Here is a 23,837-nt window from a genome sequence, read left to right on the forward strand (position 1 = left end):
ACGTTTTTTATTTATTTTTGGGACAGAGAGAGACAGAGCATGAACGGGGGAGGGGCAGAGAGAGAGGGAGACGCAGAATCGGAAACAGGCTCCAGGCTCCGAGCCATCAGCCCAGACAGAGCCTGACGCGGGGCTCGAACTCACGGACCGCGAGATCGTGACCTGGCTGAAGTCGGACGCTTAACCGACTGCGCCACCCAGGCGCCCCTTATTTTCCTTTTCTAATAAAACTCACCAAAATCAGAGCTTCCCAAGACTAAAAAGTTTTATAAGGACATTTTCCTTCAATCCAGCTCTTTAATCCCCAGATGGTTACATTCAAAAGTTTGTAGGTATATACATCTTTGAAACCCCCCAAAATTATAAGCTCTAAAGACAGAAAAGTGTATTTCTCCCTAAGAATATTTTATTAGGATTGAATGCAATGTAATGTCAACACGGATTCTAAAGTTTGCTGTACTTAATTTAAAGAAAAAATGACAAATTTTGTTCATAAAGTTAAGACCGGTTGAAGAACCTCACTTTTACTAAGGGCTACTTTACAGGTAATGAGACTTGATCATGTTTCCAACCTTGGCAGTGGGCTGGACTTAGCAGTGAGTACCTTAATAAGCAGTCCTTTTAACCTCTGGATCTATGGTTTATCCAGATCAGAGAGCTTTGTAGAAACCACTGGTTCCAGAAGGCTGACTGTCATTTTCCTGCTATTTCAGATTCTATGGGCACCAAAGTACAGAGTGGAAGAGGAAGGGAATGGAAACACGTGCAACAAGATGTCTATATAATGAAAATCCTGGAAGGTAAAGCAGAACTAACCAAGATGAGCACAGAAAGATGCAAATGAGCTCAGGACAGTCTTTACCTGAAACACACATTCCTGCGGCTCTCAAAAGTCCCTAAAGTCCCTATTCTTTCGACGGCTTGTGAGGCTGTTTGTAGTATAAACCTGACTCTGACTGCAAGTAGGCCAATCAAAGTTTCCGGAGTGGGAGACATTAAAAAGATACACTTCAGCTGTGCTTTTTTTTTTTTTTTTTTTTTTAACCCTTGACTGCCCAACTTTAAAAAATCGCCAAAAGTCTCTTAGGGTGTCTGGGTGGCTCAGCTGGTTAAAGCATCAGGTTCAGGTCATGATCTCACGGTTTGTGGGATCTACTGCGCTGGGCTCTGGGCTGACAAGTGCAGAGCCTGCATGGGACTCTCTCTCGCCTTCTCTCTCTGCCCCTCCCCTGCGTGTGTTCTTTCTCTCAAAGTAAGTAAATAAATATTAAGAAATAAAAATAAAATTGTCAAAAATCTCTAAGTCACGTCATGCTTGAGCTAAATTTCTTAATGGAACAGAGATGGGGTAGAACAGAACAGTAACATAACACAGGGGAAGTGAATAAGTAAAATAAAGACAAGCCAAAGAATCTCGGAATAGAAAAGTCTCTGGAGGCCGAGCAGAAAGGTATATAACAAAGCCCCATCACGGTAGCCTCCCATGTTTTGGATCTAAAGTCCCTGATGAAGTACAACCATCAATTACCACTCAACACACTTCTACAAAAACTTCTTTATAGACTTTTGGGTCAGATGGGGTTAAGTGAAATCCTACTTTAATGCTCAGGTTGCTTCAAACAGCAATGAAAGTGCTCCAAGCAAGATGGGGAGACCTAAAGCCAGGGCCTGTGTTAGTTTAGGCTGAGCTGGGCTCGAAGACTGCTATGAGGAGGGAGCAGAGAAGTGGAGAGCAAAGAACAAACGAGAATGATAACATGGACAAAAACCACCTCCCAAAGTTTACAGACAGAAATTCCAGAAGACAAAAGAAAAATGACTTAGAAAAACTGCCAACAATAATTAGTACACAAATTCAGTTCAGGCAACATTTTAAAAAACAATCTAACAAAGGTTTTCTCATATATATCAATTATGAATAAAGAGAAAACAGATGTAACAGCCACAAAAAAGGACAAGAAATTATAAAACAAAACAACAGAAATGAAGTGAAATAAAATCCGGTACACATGAAATAATAATTAGAAATTCTGAAAGCAAAAATTAATAATTAAAATGAATTATAGGGGAGATACAAACTTCAGGATGCATATAATCAAAAGGAGAATTAGCAAATTGGAAGGGAGTCCTAAAGAACTTCCCCAAATGAAGACCAGAACTAGAGGTAAAGAATATGAAAATAGAGGGGCGCCTGGGTGGTGCAGTCGGTTAAACGTCCAACTTCAGCTTAGGTCATGATCTCACTGTTTGTGAGTCCAAGCCCCACATCGGGCTCTGTGCTGACAGCTCAGAGCCTGAAGCCTGCTTCAGGTTCTGTGTCTCCCTCTCTCTCTGCCCCTCTCCCACTCCCGCTCTGTCTCTTTTTCTCTCAAAAAGTAAATAAACAGTAAAAAAAAAAAAAAAAAAAGAATATGGAAAATAGAGCTTTAAAAAAAGTGTAGATGGAGAAGCTCCAATGTTCATCTAAGAGAATTCCAAAAGAAGCAAATGGAAGGAATGATCTAGAAGCTGTGGAAAAATGGCTGAGAGTTTTCTAGAATAAAAATACATTAGTCATCTGATTCAAAGTCTAGTCTGAGCATCTATACAAAAACAGCAAAACCTTGGTTTGTGGGCATAATTCATTCTGGAAATATGCTTGTAATCAAGCACCTGTATATCAAAACGAATTTCAAGAACCACTGGCTCAGTGGTGATCATGTGACATTTGGCGCCACATACTACTACTTCTATTGCAAGACATCGCTTACTAATCAAGTTAAAATTTATTAAAGTTTGCATGTCTTGAGGAACACTCAGAACAATCCAAAGTTTTACTGTATATCCGTATTTAGATATACAATAATAAAGATACTCTTTACTGGAGAAAAGATTATAAGAATGAAAATACAGAAATTTTCAGATAAATAAATACCTAGAGAAAGGTATGGAGTGTATAAACTAATCAAATATATCTCACTGTGATAACTGCTGAATAGAGAGAGGGTTAGGATTTTATGTATGATTGTGGGTTCTTGTAAAAAAAGAAGTAAAACTTAAGCAGAGGAAGTATGCAGTGTAAGAACTGGAAATGATTAGTTTAAAATGCCCTTATTTACAGGTAATTTAATTGTCTATGTAGAAAATACAAAGGACAGATGCTTTTAGAATAAGAGCTCAGCAACGTTGTCATATATTACCACTCTAGGAAGAACAGAAATGTAGTAGAAAAAAATCACATTCAGTAGCACTAAAAACTGTAAGGTCTCTAAGAAAAAAAGGCTTTAAACATAGGAAAAATTTCTATGGAGAAGATTACAAAGCAATATTAGAGGGTATATTCAAAGACATGAATTAGTGAAGAAGTAGAACATGTTCATGGACTGGAGGACTCAAAATAATGTATCCTCCCACCCCCCCATTAATCTACACATTCAATACAATAAAAATCTCGGGACACCTTGATGGCTCAGTCGGTTAAGCATCCAACTCTTGATTTCAGCTTAGGTTATGATCTCACCAGCCGTGAGACTGAGCCCTAAGTTGCCTGTTTGGGATTCTCTCCCCCTCTCTCTGCCTCTCCCCTGGCTCATGCGCACGCACTTTCTCTCTCTCAAAATAAATAATAAACATTAAAAAAAATTAAAAAATATCTCAATAGTATCCATTAGAATATGACAGATTTATCTCAAAATGAATGCAAAACATCAGAGAAGAAAGAACAGTCAAGACAATTTTGAAGAACGAGATGAAGGAAACTTGTCCTATGCAGTAAAAACTTACCAAGCTACAGTAGTTAACACAGTAAGCTACTGATGAAGAAACAAACAAACAGGACAGAGAGCCCAGAAACAGATTGACACATATGTAGAAATTTGATATATAAACAGAGAGGGTAATACAACTAAATAGTTCTGGAACAACTGGTTATTCATTTGAAAAAATGTATTAGATCTCAACTTCATACCATACACAAAAATACATCTGAATAGGGGCGCCTGGGTGGCTCAGTGGGTTAAGCGGCCGACTTCGGCTCAGGTCACGATCTCACGGTCCGTGAGTTCGAGCCCCGCGTCGGGCTTTGTGCTGACAGCTCAGAGCCTGGAGCCTGTTTCAGATTCTGTGTCTCCCTCTCTCTCTGCTCCTCCCCTGTTCATGCTCTGTCTCTCTCTGTCTCAAAAATAAACAAACGTTAAAAAAAAAAAAAAAATACATCTGAATAGATCAAGGATCCAAATGCAAAAAGCAAAACTGGAGAAATGTTGACAAGGATACATGAGACAGAAATGTGTATACGCTGTTGGGGGAATGATGGTGATGTAAACTGGTTCAGGCACTTTAGAGAACTTAAAAGTATCTAATAAAGAATCTTTAAGGAAAATTTTCATCTATACAAGGAAAATGTGTTTATTCCAGAACTATTTATAATAGCAAAGTATCATAAATAACTCTAAATGTTTCTTGACAAGGGAATTTTTTTTTTTTAACATTTATTTATTTTTGAGAGATGGAGAGAGACAGAGCAGGAGCAGGGGAAGGGCAGAGAGCGAGGGAGACACAGAATCTGAAACAGGATCCAGGCTCTGAGCCGTCAGCACAGAGCCCGATGTGGGGCCTCAACTCATGAACCATGAGATCATGACCTGAGCCGAAGTTGGACGCTTAACCGACTGAGCCACTCAGACACCCCAAGAATAATTTTTTTTATAAAATAGAATACTGCGTAGCAAATAAAACAAATAAATTAGAAGTATATGTCAAAAGAAAATCTCAATACAAAAGCTGAGAGAAGTTGCAGAATGATCTCAATAACTTACCTAGTTTAAAAGTGTGCCTTGTAAAACAATACTACATATTGTTTATGCACACAGAAATAAATTATGAAAAATAAAAATATACACAAGAATGAAAACATTAAGTTCAGTAATAGTAACCTCCAAGGAAGAAGGAGAATGGGGGGTGGGGTTCAATTGTGTTCATCAGAATACTTTTTAGGAAATGAAGTAACTGAACAAACAGGATACAATGTTAAGGTTTGACACAGCCAGATGGTGGACATAGTATTCAATACATTATCTATTCTTGTATATTTGAACTAGTTCATAAAAAATAAGACCCCTAATGCTTGTATCTATTTTTTTAATTTTAATTTTATTACTTTTTAAATTTACATCCAAGTTAGTTAGCATATAGTGCAACAATGATTTCAGTAGATTCCTTAATGCCCCTTACCCATTTAGCCCAGTCTCCCTCCAGTAACCCTCTATTTGTTCTCCATATTTAAGTCTCTTATGTTTTGTCCCCCTCCCTGTTTTTATATTATTTTTGCTTCCCTTCCCTTATGTTCATCTGTTTTGTATCTTAAAGTCCTCATGAGTGAAGTCATATATTTGTCTTTCTCGGACTGATTTTGCTTAGCATAATACCCTCTAGTTCCATCCACATAGTTGCAAATGTCTCTTTTAAATTTCTTTTTAATGTTTGTTCCTGAGAGAGAGAGAGAGAGAGAGAGAGAGAGAGAGCGAGAGCACGCATACGAGCAGGGGAGGAGCAGAGAGAGAGGGAGACACAGAACCCAAAGCCGACTCCAGACTCCCGAGCTGCCGGCACAGTGCCTGACTCAAGGCTCGAACTCACCAACCATGATATCATGACCTGAGCTGAAGTCAGACGTTTGACTGAGCCACCCAGGCGCCCTGGAGTTGTCTATTTTTATCTAGAGAATGCTTCTCCTACTGGCACTGCATTTAAAGACTATTCAAAACACTGTCAAACCCCAACCTCTGATGTTCTCACTGTTTTGCTGAGTGGGAAACAGCCAACAAGGATTGGCAAAAAGCTGGAGAAATCACATTTCTTTTTCCCTTCCAACTTCCCAAGGCTTTAACCATCTTCATGACTCTTAGGATCCCAACCCAGCTGAGGAGAGTCAGCCACTCTGTGAGGGGTATAAGATTCTAGGCAGGCCTACCTGTGGGTGACTTCTAGGTTCATTACCATAACCATCATTCAGAAACTTGCACAAATCCCTACAGTATATGGGAGTTATCTGGATATTGTCAGGAATTAATTGGTGGCTCTCAGCTCTGGAGGGTCTCCACCTGGCCTATCAACAATGGAGATCTCAACCGGTGAAGGCTCTCCTACAATTAACTTGAATCCTGGATATTAAGAGAACGCAGTATACATTTATCTGGAATCTGTTCACCTCTCTCCACCCACACTGGCATCATTTTGTCCAGGCCACCACTATCCATTGCCTGGAATACAAAAGCATCCGATCAATATTCGTACTTCTGGTATGCATATAATCCAATCTTCACAGAGGTTAGTGCTCAGAATGATCAGTTACGTCACAAGTTTCTAAAATACGAATCTGGTATTGTTCCTCTTGTTAAAACCCAATAGCTTCCTACTGGATTTAGGAGAATATAAACAATTTTAAGAAACAGCCTGAAAACCTGGCCTGCATCCCCCTGTAGCCTCCTCTTCCTGCCCCCTTCCTGCTCACTGTACTACATTGACCTTCTCTCAGTCCTCAAGACCACCAAACTCTTTCTCACCTCAGGGATTTCAAAACGCAATTTTCCTTATCTGGAACATCCATTCCCTTATCCTTTCCATGGATAAATCCTATTCATCTTGTAAGTCTTATCTTAAATGTCACTTCCTCAGAAAGGCCTTCCCTCCACCCTGGTCAAATCGAATGCCCTGATACATTCTTATATGGTACCCTGTACTTTCCCTTTGCATCATTTACAAGAGCTCGTGTTTACTGGTGTGACTGTGTGTAGAGCCTCAGAATCTTGCTGAAGCAGGTCTATGTTCCAGACACGCCTCTGTTCAAAGCCCTTCAATGGGTCCTCACCAGACGCAGAGCACAGACCACTCTCTTTAGCATGGCACTTAAGGCTGGCCACAATTTGGCAGTAGGGTTATCACACGCAGGCAATCAGGAGGCTAAGGATTTAAGTCAGAGTGAGTGACTAACTACTGGATCATGAGCAAGTTTTTTGGCTTCCAAGAGACTAAATTTATTTCTCTATAAGACAGTGGCATTAGTACATGTCGTATGGTTAAGATAATCAAATATCAACTTATGTGAAAATACTTAACAGTAACCTGGTATCATTATTTTGCCTTTTTTTTTTTTTTTTTTTTAAGTAGGCTTCATGCCTAGTGTGGAGCCCAACACGGGGCTTGAACTCACGAACCACCCGAGATCAAGACCTGAGCTAAGACTAAGACCAAGAGTTGGATGCTTAACCAGCTGATCCCACCCAGGTGTCCCAAATTTTTATTTTTTTTCCATGTGTAAAATACACATAAAATTTAGCACATTCACAATGTTGTGCAAGAATCACCACTTGCTAATTCTTTTTGTTACTTCTTTTTAACACTTCTCACTCTCCATCTATAATGACACAATTCTGTTTGGAATATCTCTCTTTTAACACCAACAGTAACCTAATTTCCTTCATAAAGTTGTTCCTCATCCGTAAGTGCTGGGAAATAACTGCTGCATTTCTCGAAAGCACGTAATGCTTACCTTTCTTCTAATACAGTTGAATACTTACCCAATTTCCCCACTAGCCTAGGAGTTGAGAGCTAAAACCACCATTTATCCACCTTTATTTCGGAAGAAAATAACATGCCCCTTTAGAAGACCTGACTTCTGCTCGTGAGGGTTTTCTTTCTGATTCTATACTTACTCAAAACTAGGAAAAGTGACATTTTCCAACTGAATGGCAGGAAATATCAGAGACTTTTCATATTAGAACAAAGAACTATAAGCTAGAGAGTGTGCAGTTTATAGCGCTGGCAAAACACATAGCCTTTTTAGGTGTGGCTTTCATGTCTTACCATGTTCAATAACCTATAAACCAAAATTAAGAGTGTCTTTAGTGCCAGTCCTCTGTAAGTTAACAGTCATAGTCTACAAAGAACTCATTTCTTGGCTGCCTTTTTAGAGCTCATCTCTCTTTTAGGTTGTTATGCAAAGTTCCACAGTACATCTGAGGGAGGAAGTTCTCCCAAGCAGGGTATGCCTAGCAGGCTAACAAAAACGGACTGCCCTTCCAAGACAGTTTTCCCCTTTCAATAATAGTATTAACAAATAACAACACAGGGGTATACAATGGTTTATGATGTGCTTTCATATACATAATCTCACCTGGTCCTGGTGAAACCTACCCAGATGTAACCTTAGGAAGCCGAAGTATGTAAGACTCTAGATTTTACAACTTCTGGATTCAGAGCAATTCTGCTCCCTTCTTCAGAGCCAAGAAAGGGGGGGGGGGGGGGGAAGAGAAAGCAGCAGAAGCCAATTTACATTTACTGCATTTTTCATCACAACCCCACCACTGGATAGTAAGCAACACGAAGGTAGGGACTGCATCTGTTTTGTTTACCAACACAGTTCCTAACACCATGCATACATATGGTATGCCAGGAACATACTGGGATTTCAGTAAATATTTGTGAATAAATGAATCAGATTATAATGTGACGCAGAAGATGGATACACCTAAGGAAGGCATGAAAATACTTGCTTTATTTTGTGGAGAGTTTTTAATTTGTCACAGTGATTCTAGAGACCAGGAACACTACATTTCAACAAGAGATTATCAGCCCCACTAACTGGGGCAGCTCTTAGCTACCTCTTACCTTGATTCGTGAACTGGGGTTCAGCATGATATATTTAATGGAACCTTGGATGTTCTCTGTCCAGGAGACCAGCCAAGTAACCTTGTTATCATGTCGGACCTCTTTCCATTTATGTCCTGTAGGAGGAGAAGGAACCTTGGCATCTCTGTGGAAATAACAAAGTAGGAGGGTAGTGAATTGAGGAGAAGTGAGGGACAGTTTCACCTTTTGTGACCTAAAGTGGGTAAATCTGCTGAGCATGTACTTCCAAATTTCCTCATCACCAGTCAGTAACTGAAAAATACTAGGAGATCTATATATATGGAAACACTGTGCTGTTCCCAAACAGACTTGTGCAACCTAGGAAATACTCCCAGCAACAATATTCCCAAGAACAAATGAAGCCCCCAACTTTATTTCTGGCCCAAACAGTGAGCTGTGCTCACTTGCTACAGTTGATGATTATATCCTCAGGCATGATCCGTCTCTTCAGCATGCCCATCTTGGGGTGGTTGCCACGGCCACGGAAAAGCCCAGGAGGTTCTATCTTGAAGTTGGCAATCCTCTCTCTGTGGTTATCCATAATACAGAAACCATATTCTTTCAGTAATTTTTCATTCTCCTCTTTGATTTTCTGGAACAGAGCAAAGAAGTATTCAAAAGGGATTCAAATTGCTGTTCCCTATTCCTACTATTTTAGCTCTTATTTGCGAACAGGTCAAGGTAGAGAAAAGTCTAAAAATCACTAAGAAATATGCAAATAGGGGTGCCTGGCTGGCTCAGTCAGAATAGCATGTGACTCCTGAACTTGGTTATGAGTTTGAGCCCCACGATAAGTATAGAGAATAAATAAAACGTTTTTAAAAATTAAAAAAAAAGGAAAGAAATGCAAATAAGGATAACCTCTAACAGTTTCACCAAACATAAACACAATAAAAATTCCCCAAAATATCTATGCTTGACTTCTAATTACAGATTCAAAACTGATTCTATTCTCTTAAAGGATTTATGTGTGAACATGTTACATAGGTATTTCTAAATATAACTTTAAAAACTAACGTCATTTTGTTGAGTAGTGTCAAAATGGCAGAGGGGTATGACTCTGACAGGCCTCATAAAAAACATCTCCATGTTTTCTCGTAGGTTCCAGACACATTTTAGTTGTACAGCACTTCAGATGGGTTTTCAACTCAAGCATACCTGTTACAGATTCTTTCCTAGGTATATGGGTACATACATTGTCTACTTCGTGATCCTTGCTCCAAAAAAGGAGTGTGGGTGTGGAATTTGGAGCCTCCTTACCCTCTGCTGACTCTTTCGTATTATACTTAGAAATTCAACTTAACTAAGTCCTGTTGCCTTGTAGGTAGAAACAGATTCAGAACTTGCTGGCAGCAGGTGTCCTTGGCCAGGGCTCTGACAAGGTGATACTTCTGAAACTGTCCTATCTTTGGATCACTATTTGCAAAAACAAAGCTCCAAAGTGGTTTAAGTTTTAAAACACCCCTGAAGTAAATAATAAACCAAGTTTCACTAACTGGGAATACTGAGAAGACTAAAATGGGACTGAAAAGTCTGGTGCATTTATCATTCTTACAGTAACTCGAATTTTAAACTAAAGGTCAAATAGGTACCATCAAACAATGAGTTATATAAATACAGTCGTCTAAACTGTATAAGCATGCACGTCCTTTAAAATATAGAAATTAAAAGGCTTTAAAATTCCTTACAATCCTTAACTTCTGGACCTCCAATTGAAAGAAAGAAAGAAAGAAAGAAAGAAAGAAAGAAAGCAAGAAAGAAGGAAAGAGAAAGAAAGAGAAAGAGAAAGAGAAAGAAAGAAAGAAAGAAAGAAAGAAAGAAAGAAAGAAAGAAGAAAGGGAGAGAGAATAAAAGAAAAAGAAACTTTGGCCTGAATTTCTGTAGATCAGGGTTTGGCAAACTTTCTCTAGACCGAAAATATTTTGGTCTTGAGAGCTACACGGTCTCTGCTGGACCTACTCAACTCTCTTACTGCCTCATAGAAGCAGCCACAGAGGATATCTAAACAGCTAGCTGTGGCTGTGTTCCAATAAAACTTTTTAATTAAAACAGACAGCCTATAGTTTGCCTACTGGTACCCTAGAAGAAAATGACATCTCACTGGATACTAGAAAGATCATTCTGGAATGAAGATGGAGATGGATGAGCATGCCTAGATCCCAGGGAGATCAAGATGGGAACAATATTATCTGTTTAAAACCCTAATATCCAGAAGTCGCTGTGCAGGTCTGCCCGTCCTTAAATACTGTATTATTGGAATTACTGACTGGTTTTGGATCAAAAGAGCACCAGGTTCTTACACTAAGTCAATCAATAAAGTGCCTATTATTCACAATATTCAGTATGTAAAGCCCTTAAGAAAATTTAAACTTTACTAGGCCAAGAATCCTAAATCTTCAGTACAGAGCCATGTGAAATTACTGAAGTCAAAGTTGTGTAGGAACCAAGAAGAAAATTAGATGAACTAATCACTATTCCAAAATTCTCCAGAGGTTTAAGACATTCTATAGTACCGGGGTGCCTGGGTGGCTCAGTACGTTAAGCATCCAACTTCAGCTCAGGTCATGATCTCGCGGTTTGTGAGTTCAAGCCCCACATCGGGCTCTGGGCTGACAGCTCAGAACCTGGAGCCTGCTTCGGATTCTGTGTCTCCCTCTCTCTCTCCCTGTCCCTCCCCTGCTTGCACTCTGTCTCTGCCTCTCTCAAAAATAAATAAACATTAAAAAAAAAAAAAAAATTCTATAGTACCAGTTTCTCTTCCTTGCTCATCTGTTTGCGAGCTTCTGACTGGGCTTTGAAATACTGGCTCATCTGGGTAAAATCACATTTGCTTAAGTTGGTGATAATATTCTTCTCTTCATTAGTCATTTCCTAGTCAAAAAAGGGGGGGGGGGGGAGACAGAAGAAGAAGGTAAATACACTATTTAATACCCTAGGTTTCTTTGTGATTACAGCAAAGCACCATTTTTTTCAGCCAAAGGTGTTTGGAGAGGTAGCCAATCTAAATTTGTGAGTTTCGAAAAAAAGAAAACATAATTTTATTACTTTGTGCTATTATAAAATATTTAATAGAAAAAAGCTTTACATGATTTATCATTGAAAAAGCTCATGGAACTCTTATGTAATTTGAGCTCTTTACACCCTGCCATATCCACAGGCCTGTGTATCCCATAGTTGAGAAACATGAATACGTATCATTTCCTTTAGCAATAAGAAAAACATTTCCATACTTATTCTCTCTTAGAAACATCCCTACTCTACTCACTTAAAATGTTATTTTCAGGGCTATTCAGAAGGTAAACTTCACCTCAGCCTCTGTCCACATTATTCAAATTGAGAATAAGTAGATTGTTTAAAATCACCTAAACAGATGTCGGACATGTGATTTCAAGAGCAAAAAGTACCAAAAGCAAGGAAGTAAGAATAAAAAGGGAATGGGACATCACATTAACATCTCTCTTTGCAATAGAAGACAGAGGGGCAGGCAGTCTTGCAGAGACAAAGTTTCCTTTGCTCAACCAGAATTGAGGTTTTTTGTTTGGTCTGATAAAATCCCTCCTGCAGCCATATGAAAGTGAGAGGAAAGAAATATACATATTCTTGTTGGATAGAAAATCTATGTAACATAGTGAACAAATAGGGAAAAAGGAAAAACTTTAAATACAATAAAATTCATAAAGCTCAAATTTTACATCAGAATTTTTTGTGAAGTTACAGTTTACTATTTAGTATTTGATTAATATCTTTGCGAGGTGCTAGGATATTAATACATGAGCTACAATACCTTTCTCCAGTCTTTAAAGAAATTTTTCCTAAATATCTCTTTAGTAGTATATTCATGGTCGAGCATTTTTGCAAAGAACGTAGCTACTTCTTCTGCTTTGGGGCTCAGCTTCATGACTTTACCTAGAGGAAAAAGTGGTTCCAAAAATTGAGGTGTATAATTCATGTTTTGAGTATAAATACTGAGCTCTGGAGAAGTCTTCTAACTAATGGTTTACCTTCCCAAGGTATACAAGGTCTGGTGACACATGGTAACAACAACAACAAAGACAATACACTGATTTATATCTAGTTGTAGAAGTTCTCCTTCTCTTTAGCAGATATTTACCTGGGTCATTCTCTGGAGACTATGCCAGTAAACTGTTCCCAGGTGCCTGCTCAGGACAGGGATGAGCTGGGGGAGGCCCAGCCACTCTTCCTTTTCCTTTCAGCAAGCAGGGTCCTTTACACCTCTTCAATGGTTTTTAAAAATCAAATCCTCAGAGGGACTCCTGCCACTGCTAAGCTAAGCAGCCTCTGTTCAAGAAGGGGAGGAAGGGATAGGGCAGGGAGTGGAAGAAAGGAATTGTGGGGAAAAGAAATAGGCATCTTTCTTCTTTAAAGTTAGGTGGGTGGAATATGAATAAAATAATATATATCCACAGCAGGCAAGCCCAGATATCCCACACGAAAAATCTAAGTAAGACCTTCCTCTAGAACTCTGGTACTCAAAGTGTGGCTCACAGATCAGCAGCATTAGCATCACGTGGGAGTTCTGTTTAGAAACGTAGAATCTCGAAGCCCCAACCCAGATCTATAGATTCAGCAAGTGCATTTTAAGAGACCCTCAGGTGACTCGTGTGCATACTAGAGTCTGAGATGATTGCTCTGGAACACAGGCATTATGAAGTTGCCTCTTTCAGGGAAACAGACTCATCCAGAGCACAAGGGATGACTGGGATTCTTGGTAGCGTGCACGTTAGCAAAAGCTGTTCTAAAGGAATCCTGATGTTACACAATGAAAAATGCTAACTGTAACGTAAATCTGAATGAGGCCTACGGGCTTTGTGTACCTTAATTAGATAATAAAGCAATAAAGGGAAGTACTTGGGAGTTTAATCTACTTTTAGAATAGAGTATCTTTAACCGTACTCTTAGGGACAATTTCCATTTTTTCTTGAGCATCCAACTTTACAACACCATCTGGAACTAATCCACGGCATAATAATTTGACTATACCTAAAATGCGGTTAAACACCATCCCACTGTCTTGCTATTACATAGCTACTAAAATTCACCAAGGATTTTCACTTTCATTATAGAAAACTAAATCTTAACCAGAAATCCATTCATTTCAAAACTCAGAAGATAACTCATTTCATGATGGCTGGGAAATCATCATCCCTAATTGCGGGATATAGGGAATCATGGCATAAAACTGAAATTGTCAGGGTAGACAGAACTTGTGTGGAATCCGCAACTCAAAAGGCCAACAGGTGGCACCACATTCCCCATTCAAACCTCCTCCCCCTCCCCCCAACCTCCTGCCTTTGAAAGAAGTCATTTTCAGGACAACAGAGTTATTAGCTTTCAAGGCTTTCCCGCACTTCTTCAGCTCTCCCCAACTCAGGTCTGAACTAGAGTTGCCAGTAAAGCTGTAACATGTTTCTTTTTCTTTTTTAATGTTTGTTTATTTTTGAGAGAGAGACAGAGCATGAGCAGGGGAGGAGCAGAGAGAGACAGAGGGAGGGAGACACAGAATCCAAAGCAGGCTCCAGGCTCCAAGCTGTCAACACAGAGGCCGATGCGGGGCTCGAACCCACAAACCACATGATCACGCCCTGAGCTGAAGTCAGATACTTAACCGACTGAGCCACCCAGGCGCCCTGTAATGTTTCTGATATAAAGGAAAATTTAAGTCACTATAAATTTAAGTCACTATATTCAAGTCACTAAAAATAAAATAAATGAAATAAAATAAATAGCAAGAAAAGAATGTAAACTGTTCTTAGGTCTGTTTGACATAAACCAATATCAATAAATATTTGAAAAACAAAAAAATGGAGACTCTTTGGGCAATTTTACTGAATTCTGTACCAACAGAGGAAGGAATTTTGATGCCTCCTGTTTTAGATGAGCTGTCAAAAGAGGAAATGACAGCTCCCCAGTAGCAGAGTGGTGGGAAGAGGACTAGAAGATTCCTGGCAATGGGAGCACTTTGTGGAAAAGCCTGAGCTCCAGGAAGAAGAAACTGCTGAGTCAGAGCTGAAAACTGGAGGTTCTCAAGAGAGGCAAATCACTGCTTCAGCAAGCGGGTGCCCTGCCTCCCTGGCAGTTCCAAAGGAGTCTGAGAACTCTTTTCCCTAGAGAGCAGGCAGGACTTACAGTATCAATTTGGACCAGTAATTCAAATACAACATCCTAACTTACTGCACATTGTGAGTTTACGTAATCAAAGGGAAGAAATACCGGTGAGAAACCCAACTGAGAAAATGATACAGCTGGAGCTCCTATAATGGAGCACTGGCCAAGAATGAAGGAAAGGACCACAGTGACCAGTGATGACTGGTTCAGGCCTTGGCTTCCCATCTTGAAAAAGAGAAACCCAGAGACTAGAGAATCTAGCTTTCCTTCAAATCATTTTGAACCTCAAAATGGGGCTTTACTAGTTGAGCTTTCTAAAGCTCTTGGTAAGTCCAGACATGAGCTACAAAATACATGGCCTTTTAGGATTGTCTTCTTCCAAGGTTCTAGGCTCTTTTTCCTCATTGGAGTTTGGCTTTGGAGTTATATTTAAGTAACCAATTATGAGAGCTAATAGAACTGTGTCCTGTGTGCTCTGGTCGACACAAGTCAGAATGTTTATATGATGCAAGTAATTGTCATTCAGGCTATAGGGTCCTGGTAGACTGCAAATATCATGCAATGAGAGCCTGGTCAATATTGTCCATTGCTGGGTCTTGGTGTCTAACACAGGCACACTGAATAAAAAATGAATTCCAGCTTGCCAAGCTTGACACGTCCCCCACTTGCAAGACCCAGTATAAACTACTACCTTTATCTATAAATATCTGTGGTCCTAAGGCCATTACTGGCGGACAAAGAGATGTACGAGAATTTTCCTGAGTGTGTTCACCACTAATGCCCTTAGGTAGTTTTCCTGCCCAGTATTTCTCAAAGTTTGGTCAGGAGACCCCTTGGTTCAGAACCACCCAATACTATTCCGCATCTATTAAATGAGTCCAGATCCACCTAGCAAATCTTAAGCATGTAAGGGTCTGGGGGAAAATGCTCTAGCCATTAATGGATAGAACTCTTGGAATGAGGGAGATCAGTTGAACATTCCCATCTGCACAGTGCTACACTGCAAACAAGAAGAATGTCAAAGGTACTCTTCAATTCTTCAACCCAAGGACAGAAACACCAATGGTAGTTAATGGACAACTCTGAGTGTTCTGAGAGAAGCGCGTAGGCAGGGCAGTTCTTTACAGCAGCCTATGAAATCTGACTGCACATATAGTAAAGGCATATTGTTGTGCTATGTACAGAGTGATTGACACCGACCAGCCCTACCTAGAGGCTGATGGCTGACTAATCTTCAACTGAATACTAGTACTATTTCTCATGATGAGCAGCTTATCAGCTTGCATTACATTGCTAAGGTAAAATACTACCATTCAAGTAAGGCTTTTCTAATAAATCTTGCAAAAAGTGGCTTCTCAGAAATGAAGTTCAGATAAAAAACATTTAACTGGGGGACCAAGTGCTGTAAGCTATGTGGAGGGAACTTTTGGGGACCATGTAATTAAAACATTAACAGTCCCTTTTTCTCAAGGCAGTTCCTTCATCACCAAATGAGCCTTTAAGAGGTAAGTAAACACCTGATGACCATTCCCCCAAACCACACAATGACAATAAAACAAAATGAAATAAACAAAAAGGATTATATAGCACAAGATCCCTCCACGTTTTCTATTCCTAAGTAGAAGCAGGCTCTTTTCTTGGCCAACAATTAGACAACCTTGGAATAACTCACCATCATAGTAAAACTTGACATTCTCTGGAAGAGGTTCATATGGTGGAGCAAAAACAGGGCCTTTATGTTCTAGGAATTTCCACTTGATGCCTTCAGGGTAGCGTTCCTCTTCCCACCTTTAAAAGATAAAGTATAACACCGTTCAGTGATCACCCAGTATACAAAGTGTCATTTTTAAATTTTTTTTTTTTTTCAACGTTTTTTATTTATTTTTGGGACAGAGAGAGACAGAGCATGAACGGGGGAGGGGCAGAGAGAGAGGGAAACACAGAATCGGAAACAGGCTCCAGGCTCTGAGCCATCAGCCCAGAGCCTGATGCGGGGCTCGAACTCACGGACCGCGAGATCGTGACCTGGCTGAAGTCGGACGCTTAACCGACTGCGCCACCCAGGCGCCCCAAAGTGTCATTTTTAAATGCCCAAAGAATTTATCGTTCAATTGGTTGATGCTCTAAAATAACTCTGGGCGCCACATTCAAGACCTGGATCAAGAGAACCAGTATTCTTCACCTTCAAAAAGCCAACACTCACAATAAATAAAATGGAATACTCAAGTGAACACAGGAAAATACAGTTCAACAGTTCAGTTCTACGACTGGATACAAGGGATCCCAACTCAAGGACCTTGGCAATAACTGGGAGATATGGAAATGGAAGAGTTGTTTTACCACCATGGTATACATGACAGAGGTAGATGCCAGGTGAAGATGTAGGGAAAAACAACCCTATAAGAAAGCGCAAGACGGAACAGAAGACTGGGAAATAACAGTTCAGTTGGGGTACTGAGTTTAAGGTACTCATAGGTTACCTAGAGCTATCTAACAGACACTGGTAACTAACTGAATGTAAAGTTTAGTGCAAAGAGTTTTTTAAAAACCTTAAAAATGATCAGACATACAGAAAAAGACAAATACAAGGAACACCATATCCCCATCACTTGCGTTCAACAGCTGCTAATATTATGCTAAGTTTCCTATTTTTTGCCATTTCAGCAATGTATGTTGAACCATTGGTTCAACCATTGTTGAACCATTTCAGCAATGTAAACTGCAGATATGATACCTCACCTCTAAATAGTTCACCTGTAAAAATATTCTCACATAACTATGATACTATCATATCTAACAAAATTAGCTTCATTCTGATACCTAGACCATACTAAAAACTTCCCAATTATACTCAAAATGTATCTTATAGGCCAGGGTCCAATTAAGGATCATGAATTGAAATTGGCTGATAGGTCTCAAAGTCTTTCTTTTTCTGAATTAGACCCTCTCACCATCATCACCATTTTGTTTTTTTAAGAGTCAGTTGTCTTACAGATAGAATATTTTATTATTACTTTTTGTTTTATTTTAGAGAGAGAGAAAGAGTGCCAATGGGGGAGAGGGATGGAGGGAGGGAGAGGGACAGTGGGGGGGGGAGGCAGGGAGAGAGGGAGAGAACCTTAAGCAAGTTCCAGGCCAAGCGCAGAGCCCAACACAAGGCTCAATCCCATGACCCTGGGATAATTACCTAAGCCGAAATCGAGGGTCAGATGCCTCAGAATAGGATATTTTAAAACTTCATAAATTTTAATCTTCACTATTTCTACTTTAAAATTAAAAAGCTCTAAAGTTCTACAGAATACTCCTAAAGGCTAACTATGCATATTATTTATCATCTTCTAACTACAATATTTTTTCCAACTCCAATATTTTGTTTTTTATAATTTTAAAAAAATGTTTATATATTTGTGAGAGAGTGAGAGAGCACAAGAGGGGTAGGAGCAGAGACAGGGAGACACAGATTCCGAAGCAGGCTCCAGGCTCTGCTTGAACGCGCAACTGCAAGATCATGACCTGAGCCAAAATTGGACACTTAACCGACTGAGCCACCCAGGCGCCCCTTATTTTTTTTTAAGTATTTGTTTATCTTGAGATAGCAAGCGCACCCACAAGCCAGTGAAGGGCAGGGTGTGGGAATCCCAAGCAGGCTCCGTGCCCAGCACAGAGCCTGCTGTGGTGCTCGATCTCACAACTGTGAGACCATCCTGAGCTGAAATTGAGAGTCAGATGCTCAACTGACTGGGCCACCCAGGTGCCCCTAACTCCAATACTTTAAACGAAGTTCAGAAACATCAAATAAAAATTACACATACCAAATTACTGTAAAAAGAGCATCACTATAAAACCAAAGTCAACGGAGATGATCAAATGATTTTTGACAAGGGTACCAAGACCATTCAATGGAGTATAAGTAGGTTTTTCAACAAATGGCGCTGGGAAAACTAGACATTCACATGCAAAAGAATGAAATTGGGTCCTTACCTTACACTATATGCAAAAATAAGCTCAAAATGGATCAGAGACACAAACAGGCTAAAATTATAAAACTTGTAGAAGAAAACAGAAGGGCAAAAGCTTCATGACTCTGCATTAAGCCATGATTTCTTAGCTAAGACAACAAAAGTACAGGCCACAAAAGAAAAAGACCAACTGGACTACAAAGTTAAAAACTGCACATCAAAGGACACAATCAACAGAGTGACAAGACAAGCCACAAATGAGAGAAAATATTTGCAAAGCATTATTATCTGATAAAGGATTAATATCCAAAATAAAGAACTACAACAATAAAAACAACAAACAATCCAATTAGAAAATAGGCAAAGGAGGGGCGCCTGGGTGGCTCAGTTGGTTAGGCATCCGACTTCAGCTCAGGTGATGATCTCACACTCCGTGAGTTCGAGCCCCACGTCGGGCTCTGTGCTGACAGCTCAGAGAGTGGAGCCTGCTTCCGATTCTGTGTCTCCCTCTCTCTCTGCCCCTCCCCTGCTCATGCTCTGTCTCTGTCTCAAAAATTTAAAAAAAAAAAACGCTAAAAAAATATTTTTTTTAAATAGGCAAAGGACCTGAATACACACTTCTCCAAAGATATACAAATGGCTGGTGAGCATCTGAAAAAAAATGTTCCACATCACCAGTCATTAGGAAATATAAAAGAAAACTATGAGATTTCGCTCACACCTATTAGGATGACTATCATCAAAACAAAAACAAACCAGAAAATAACAAGTGATGATGAGGATATGGAGAAATTAGAATCCTGTGCACCGTTGGTGAGAATGTAAACTGTGCAGCCACTGTGGAAAGCAGTATAGTGAATGAGTGCTTGAAAGTTAAACACAGAACTACCACATGGTCCAGCAATTCCATTCCTAGGAATATACCCAAAACAATTCAAAGCAGATATTTAAACAAATTCACAGCAACATTCCATTCCAACATTCATAGCACCACTATGCACAACTGCCAAAAGGTGGAAACAATCTAAGGATCCATCAATAGATGAATGGATAATTGAAATGTGGTCTATACATACAATGAAATATTATTCAGCCTTGGGAAAGACGGACAATCTGACACATGCCACAACACAGATGAACCTTGGAGACATTTTCTTAAGTGAAATAAGCCAGTCACAAAAGGCCATACATTGTATATTTCCACTTACATAAGGTTATGTAATCAAATTCAAAGAACAGAAAGCAGAAAGGTAGTTACCAGGAGCCAGGAGAAAGGGGAATGAGAGAGAGTTTCAGTTTTTGTAAGATGAAAACAGTCCTGGAGATAGATGGGATGGTGCTAAGGGTTACACAACAATGTGAATGTACTTAGTACCACTTAACCGCACACTTAAATGGTTAATATGGCAAATTCTAGGTTTTTGTATTTTATAACTAAGAATTAAAAAAAAAAAACCTCAAAGATTTAACAGAATCTTAAATCTAGAAGGAGCACTGCATCGAAGATCCTCAATAACCAACCTACCACTTCTACATATGAAACTGGCAGAATCTCCCAACTAGACACTGGCACAGAAAGGCTTAGATGCAGGAACCCATCCAAATCCCAGAGTCTGTTACTCTCCAAATCATAAAAAAATCCACATGTACGTATATATGTATTATGTGTGTAGGCATGTATATGAAAGCAACTGCAAGAAACCTATGTGCAGCACTGCCAGAGTGACAGTGAGGAGACTGAGACCACGTTTTCCCTTATACTGGGACTCGGTTCCATTCTTCTCATCAACTCCAGTGGTGGTGGTTGTTGTTTGGGGGGGGAAGGGTAGGAGAAGAGAGGGAGGGAAAGAATCCCAAGCAGGCTCTGGGCTGACAGGGGAGCTGGATCCCCGAACCGTGAGATCAAGACCTGAGCCAAAACCAAGAGTGAGACACTTAACTGAGCCACCCAGGTACCCCAACTCCGGTGTTCTTTTTTTTTTTTTTTTTTTAAAGTTCATTTATTTATTTTGAGAAAGACAGAGACAACATGAGCAGGGGAGGGGTAGGCAGAGAGTGAGGGAGAGAGAGAGAATCCCAAGCAGGCTCCACACTGCCAGCTGTGGAGCCTGACCCTAGCCTTGATCCCATGATCTGTGAGATCATGACCTGAGATGAAACCAAGAACCGAGAGTCAGACGCTTAACCAATTGAGCCACCCACGCGCCCTCCAGTGGTTTTTAAATTAAGACTCCAAACTGTTTTTATAATTCTTCCTATTCCAGCATGTTCATCCTGAGGACTCACAATAACTTCTCTACCATTTAAGTAAAATAAGAGATTCAGTGAATCACTCAACACTAAACCTCAGTTTAAACAGAAAGAGACCATATCCTTCAACAGGCTGATATCATCGGATCAACAACTATTACTATAAATATGAAAACAGTAGTATTGCCCTTTTAGGCCTACATCAATGGCTCACCAATAAAATTAAGAAAAACATGTACCTAGACACCAAAATGACTTCTTTATGGCAGACTTGACTTATGAATTCAAAGTAGGTACCAATGGATAGTAAAATACGCTTGAAAAGGGGAAGGTGGAAATGTGCTAGAAATGTATGTAAGACAGGAAGGTAAACATCCATGTGCTGTGTGAAATCAAGCTCCCTCGCAGTTAAGAAGCACCTCACAGTACACTGTAAATGCGTAATTTTTAAAATTTCAGAAATAAAGCTCAGTTACTACAGCTTTCTTGAAGCTAATCTCTGGAATCAAGGACAGTTTCTCTGGTTTGAGGAGAGTATCAATTCATATTCCATAAATTTAATTATCACTATTACTGATTATATTTCTGAGTCCTGGTCTTTCAACACTAATTCCTTACATTACAATCCTAAATCCTTACAGCATTTTGCCTTTGCTGAAAAAGACTGAAAACTCCATTTAAAGTCATACCTAATACAGCAAACGAACACCCCAGTTTCTAGGTCTTTTTGTGAAGAATCATCTGTTTAGAACAAACATGGGACTTCTGTTCCGACAGGTCAGTCCTGACAGAAAAGTGTGTTTAACTCAAGAACTGAAACCCCATACACCTACAAAGAGTAACCCTCAAAAACAGGGGGGCTCTTGGGTAAATAGGTCTTCACAGACAAGCCTGAGCATACCACAAGCACTTGTAACATGGTTTGTATGGGGGAAATGTGAAAAAATAAAACCCAGAGGGGATCTGAACCATTTTCCCCTCTCCACAATTACCAAAGTGAGGAAGATAAAGATCAAAGTTTTTCTGGTTTCTTTTCGGCAAGATTAACAAGTCTGCAGACTTTGCGGGGTGGGTAAGAGGGGTGGGGGAGAAAAAAGTTCTTCATATGTGCCTGGTGAAGTGTGTAACACTTTCAGTGGGATGCCAAGAGGAATAATAAAAATGAGAGTATCTTCCACTTAAGGTCCCTGACTATGCTGCCAGTGGCAGGCAGACACTGAGGACTAGAAAACTGACTTCAGAGTACAGTACGCAACCTACCATGAAAGAAAGAACGGGCAAGCTATCAGTTAAGAGGCCAATCATTTTTGTTCTCTACTTCTAAAAACTTACAGTGTGCCAACAAGCAATGTGCTTAAGAAAGCACAAAATTTAACAATGTATGAGGATAGCATGCATTGGAGGCTATAGTAAAGACAGCTCACCCCCAAACCAACCATCTTCAGTGAAAGACTAAGCAGTCCCACTTAAACCAAAATAAGAATATAAAAATCAAAGGTCATGGTCTCTCGGGATTAATGTGTGGCAACACTGATAAGGATTTCAACCACAGAAGCAAAATTAGACTATTACACTCTTCAAGGGTTATCTAATTCCACACATACAAGGCTGGACCAGGACAAGAGAATGTCTGCTTCAGGGCCCAATAAAAGCCAAGGCTCCACAGGAAGGGGGAAGACAGCAGGGAGCTAGTGATGACCAGGAAATAAACTTGTTGGTTCAGCAAACACTTAACTGATCACTACCTCACCATTCTCGTGACTCCTAATAACAACCCCTAATTTACATAATCATTTCATTTTATCTTAAAACAGTCAACAGTCTATCTCTGAAAAACTCTGAAGAAAATAAAAACACACATCTTTTTGTTTCCTGACTCTGGCCCAGGATTCCTTTGCTCTGTGACTTTCTGTTTCTAGACTTTCCTTTTAACCCCACATATGCTCAAACCAACTATGCCAATTACATAGCTGTGTTGAGCATTTCTGCCACTTTAGCTCTGCTCCTCTCAGTCACCTCCCTGGTGACTGATCCTCCCCTTTTCCTCAGACATGCTGTGTTGGGGAGATTACTGTTCCAAATTACAAAAGCCACAGAGGAAACGCATACTAGTGGGTCTAAAACTCTACACACCAAACTATGAATGGTAGTTACTTCAGAGTTGGAAAAGAAAAACGAGAATGGGAAAAAGAACTCATTTTTTTCTAACTTGTACACCTCTGGATCATTCAAATTTTTTTCAACACAACTATAAATTATATATAATTATACAGTAGTTAAAAAGTTGTAAGAGGAGCGCCTCTTGGGTGGCTCAGTCGGTCAAACGTCTGACGACTTCGGCTCAGGTCATGATCTCACAGTCTGTGAGTTCGAGCCCCGCGTCGGGCTCTGTGCTGACAGCTCAGAGCCTGGAGCCTGCTTCACATTCTGTGTCTCCCTCTCTCTCTGCCCCTTCCCTGCTCATGCTGTGTCTCTGTCTCAAAAATAAATAAACATTAAAAAAAAAAAAATTAAAAAAAGTTGTAAGAAATATCAGTATTAGGGGCACGTGGGTGGCTCAGTCAGTTGGGCGTCCGACTCTTCGTTTTGGCTCAGGCCATGATCTCATGGGAGATCAAGTTCGTGGGATCAAGCACCACGTCAGGCTCCACACTGACAAGCATGGGGTCTGCTTAGGATTTTCTCTCTGCCCTTCCCCCCATTCGTGCTCTCTCTCCCTCTCAAATAAATAGCTTAAAAAACATATCAGTATTAAAAATACTTGTTTACTTCAAAATTCTAAATAGCTAAATTTATTAAAAAATAAAATTTCCCACCTAAACACATTTCAGAAGT

The 23,837-nt window shown here is 39.8% G+C and overlaps 1 protein-coding gene across 1 annotated transcript in view; it reads right to left on the reverse strand.

Moving 5' to 3' along the window:
• The window catches only part of TOP1 (DNA topoisomerase I), a 94,928-nt gene that overhangs the window by 15,692 nt on the left and 55,399 nt on the right, over positions 1-23,837 (reverse strand). The window contains exons 9-13 of the mRNA XM_049650789.1: positions 16,466-16,581; positions 12,452-12,573; positions 11,416-11,538; positions 9,072-9,259; positions 8,647-8,791 (exon numbers count right to left, since the gene is read on the reverse strand). Coding sequence (XP_049506746.1) covers positions 8,647-8,791; positions 9,072-9,259; positions 11,416-11,538; positions 12,452-12,573; positions 16,466-16,581 — 694 coding nt within the window. The remainder of the gene's footprint in view (positions 1-8,646; positions 8,792-9,071; positions 9,260-11,415; positions 11,539-12,451; positions 12,574-16,465; positions 16,582-23,837) is intronic.

This window comes from Panthera uncia (genome assembly GCF_023721935.1).
Source record: "Panthera uncia isolate 11264 chromosome A3 unlocalized genomic scaffold, Puncia_PCG_1.0 HiC_scaffold_11, whole genome shotgun sequence".
Taxonomy (NCBI): domain Eukaryota; kingdom Metazoa; phylum Chordata; class Mammalia; order Carnivora; family Felidae; genus Panthera; species Panthera uncia.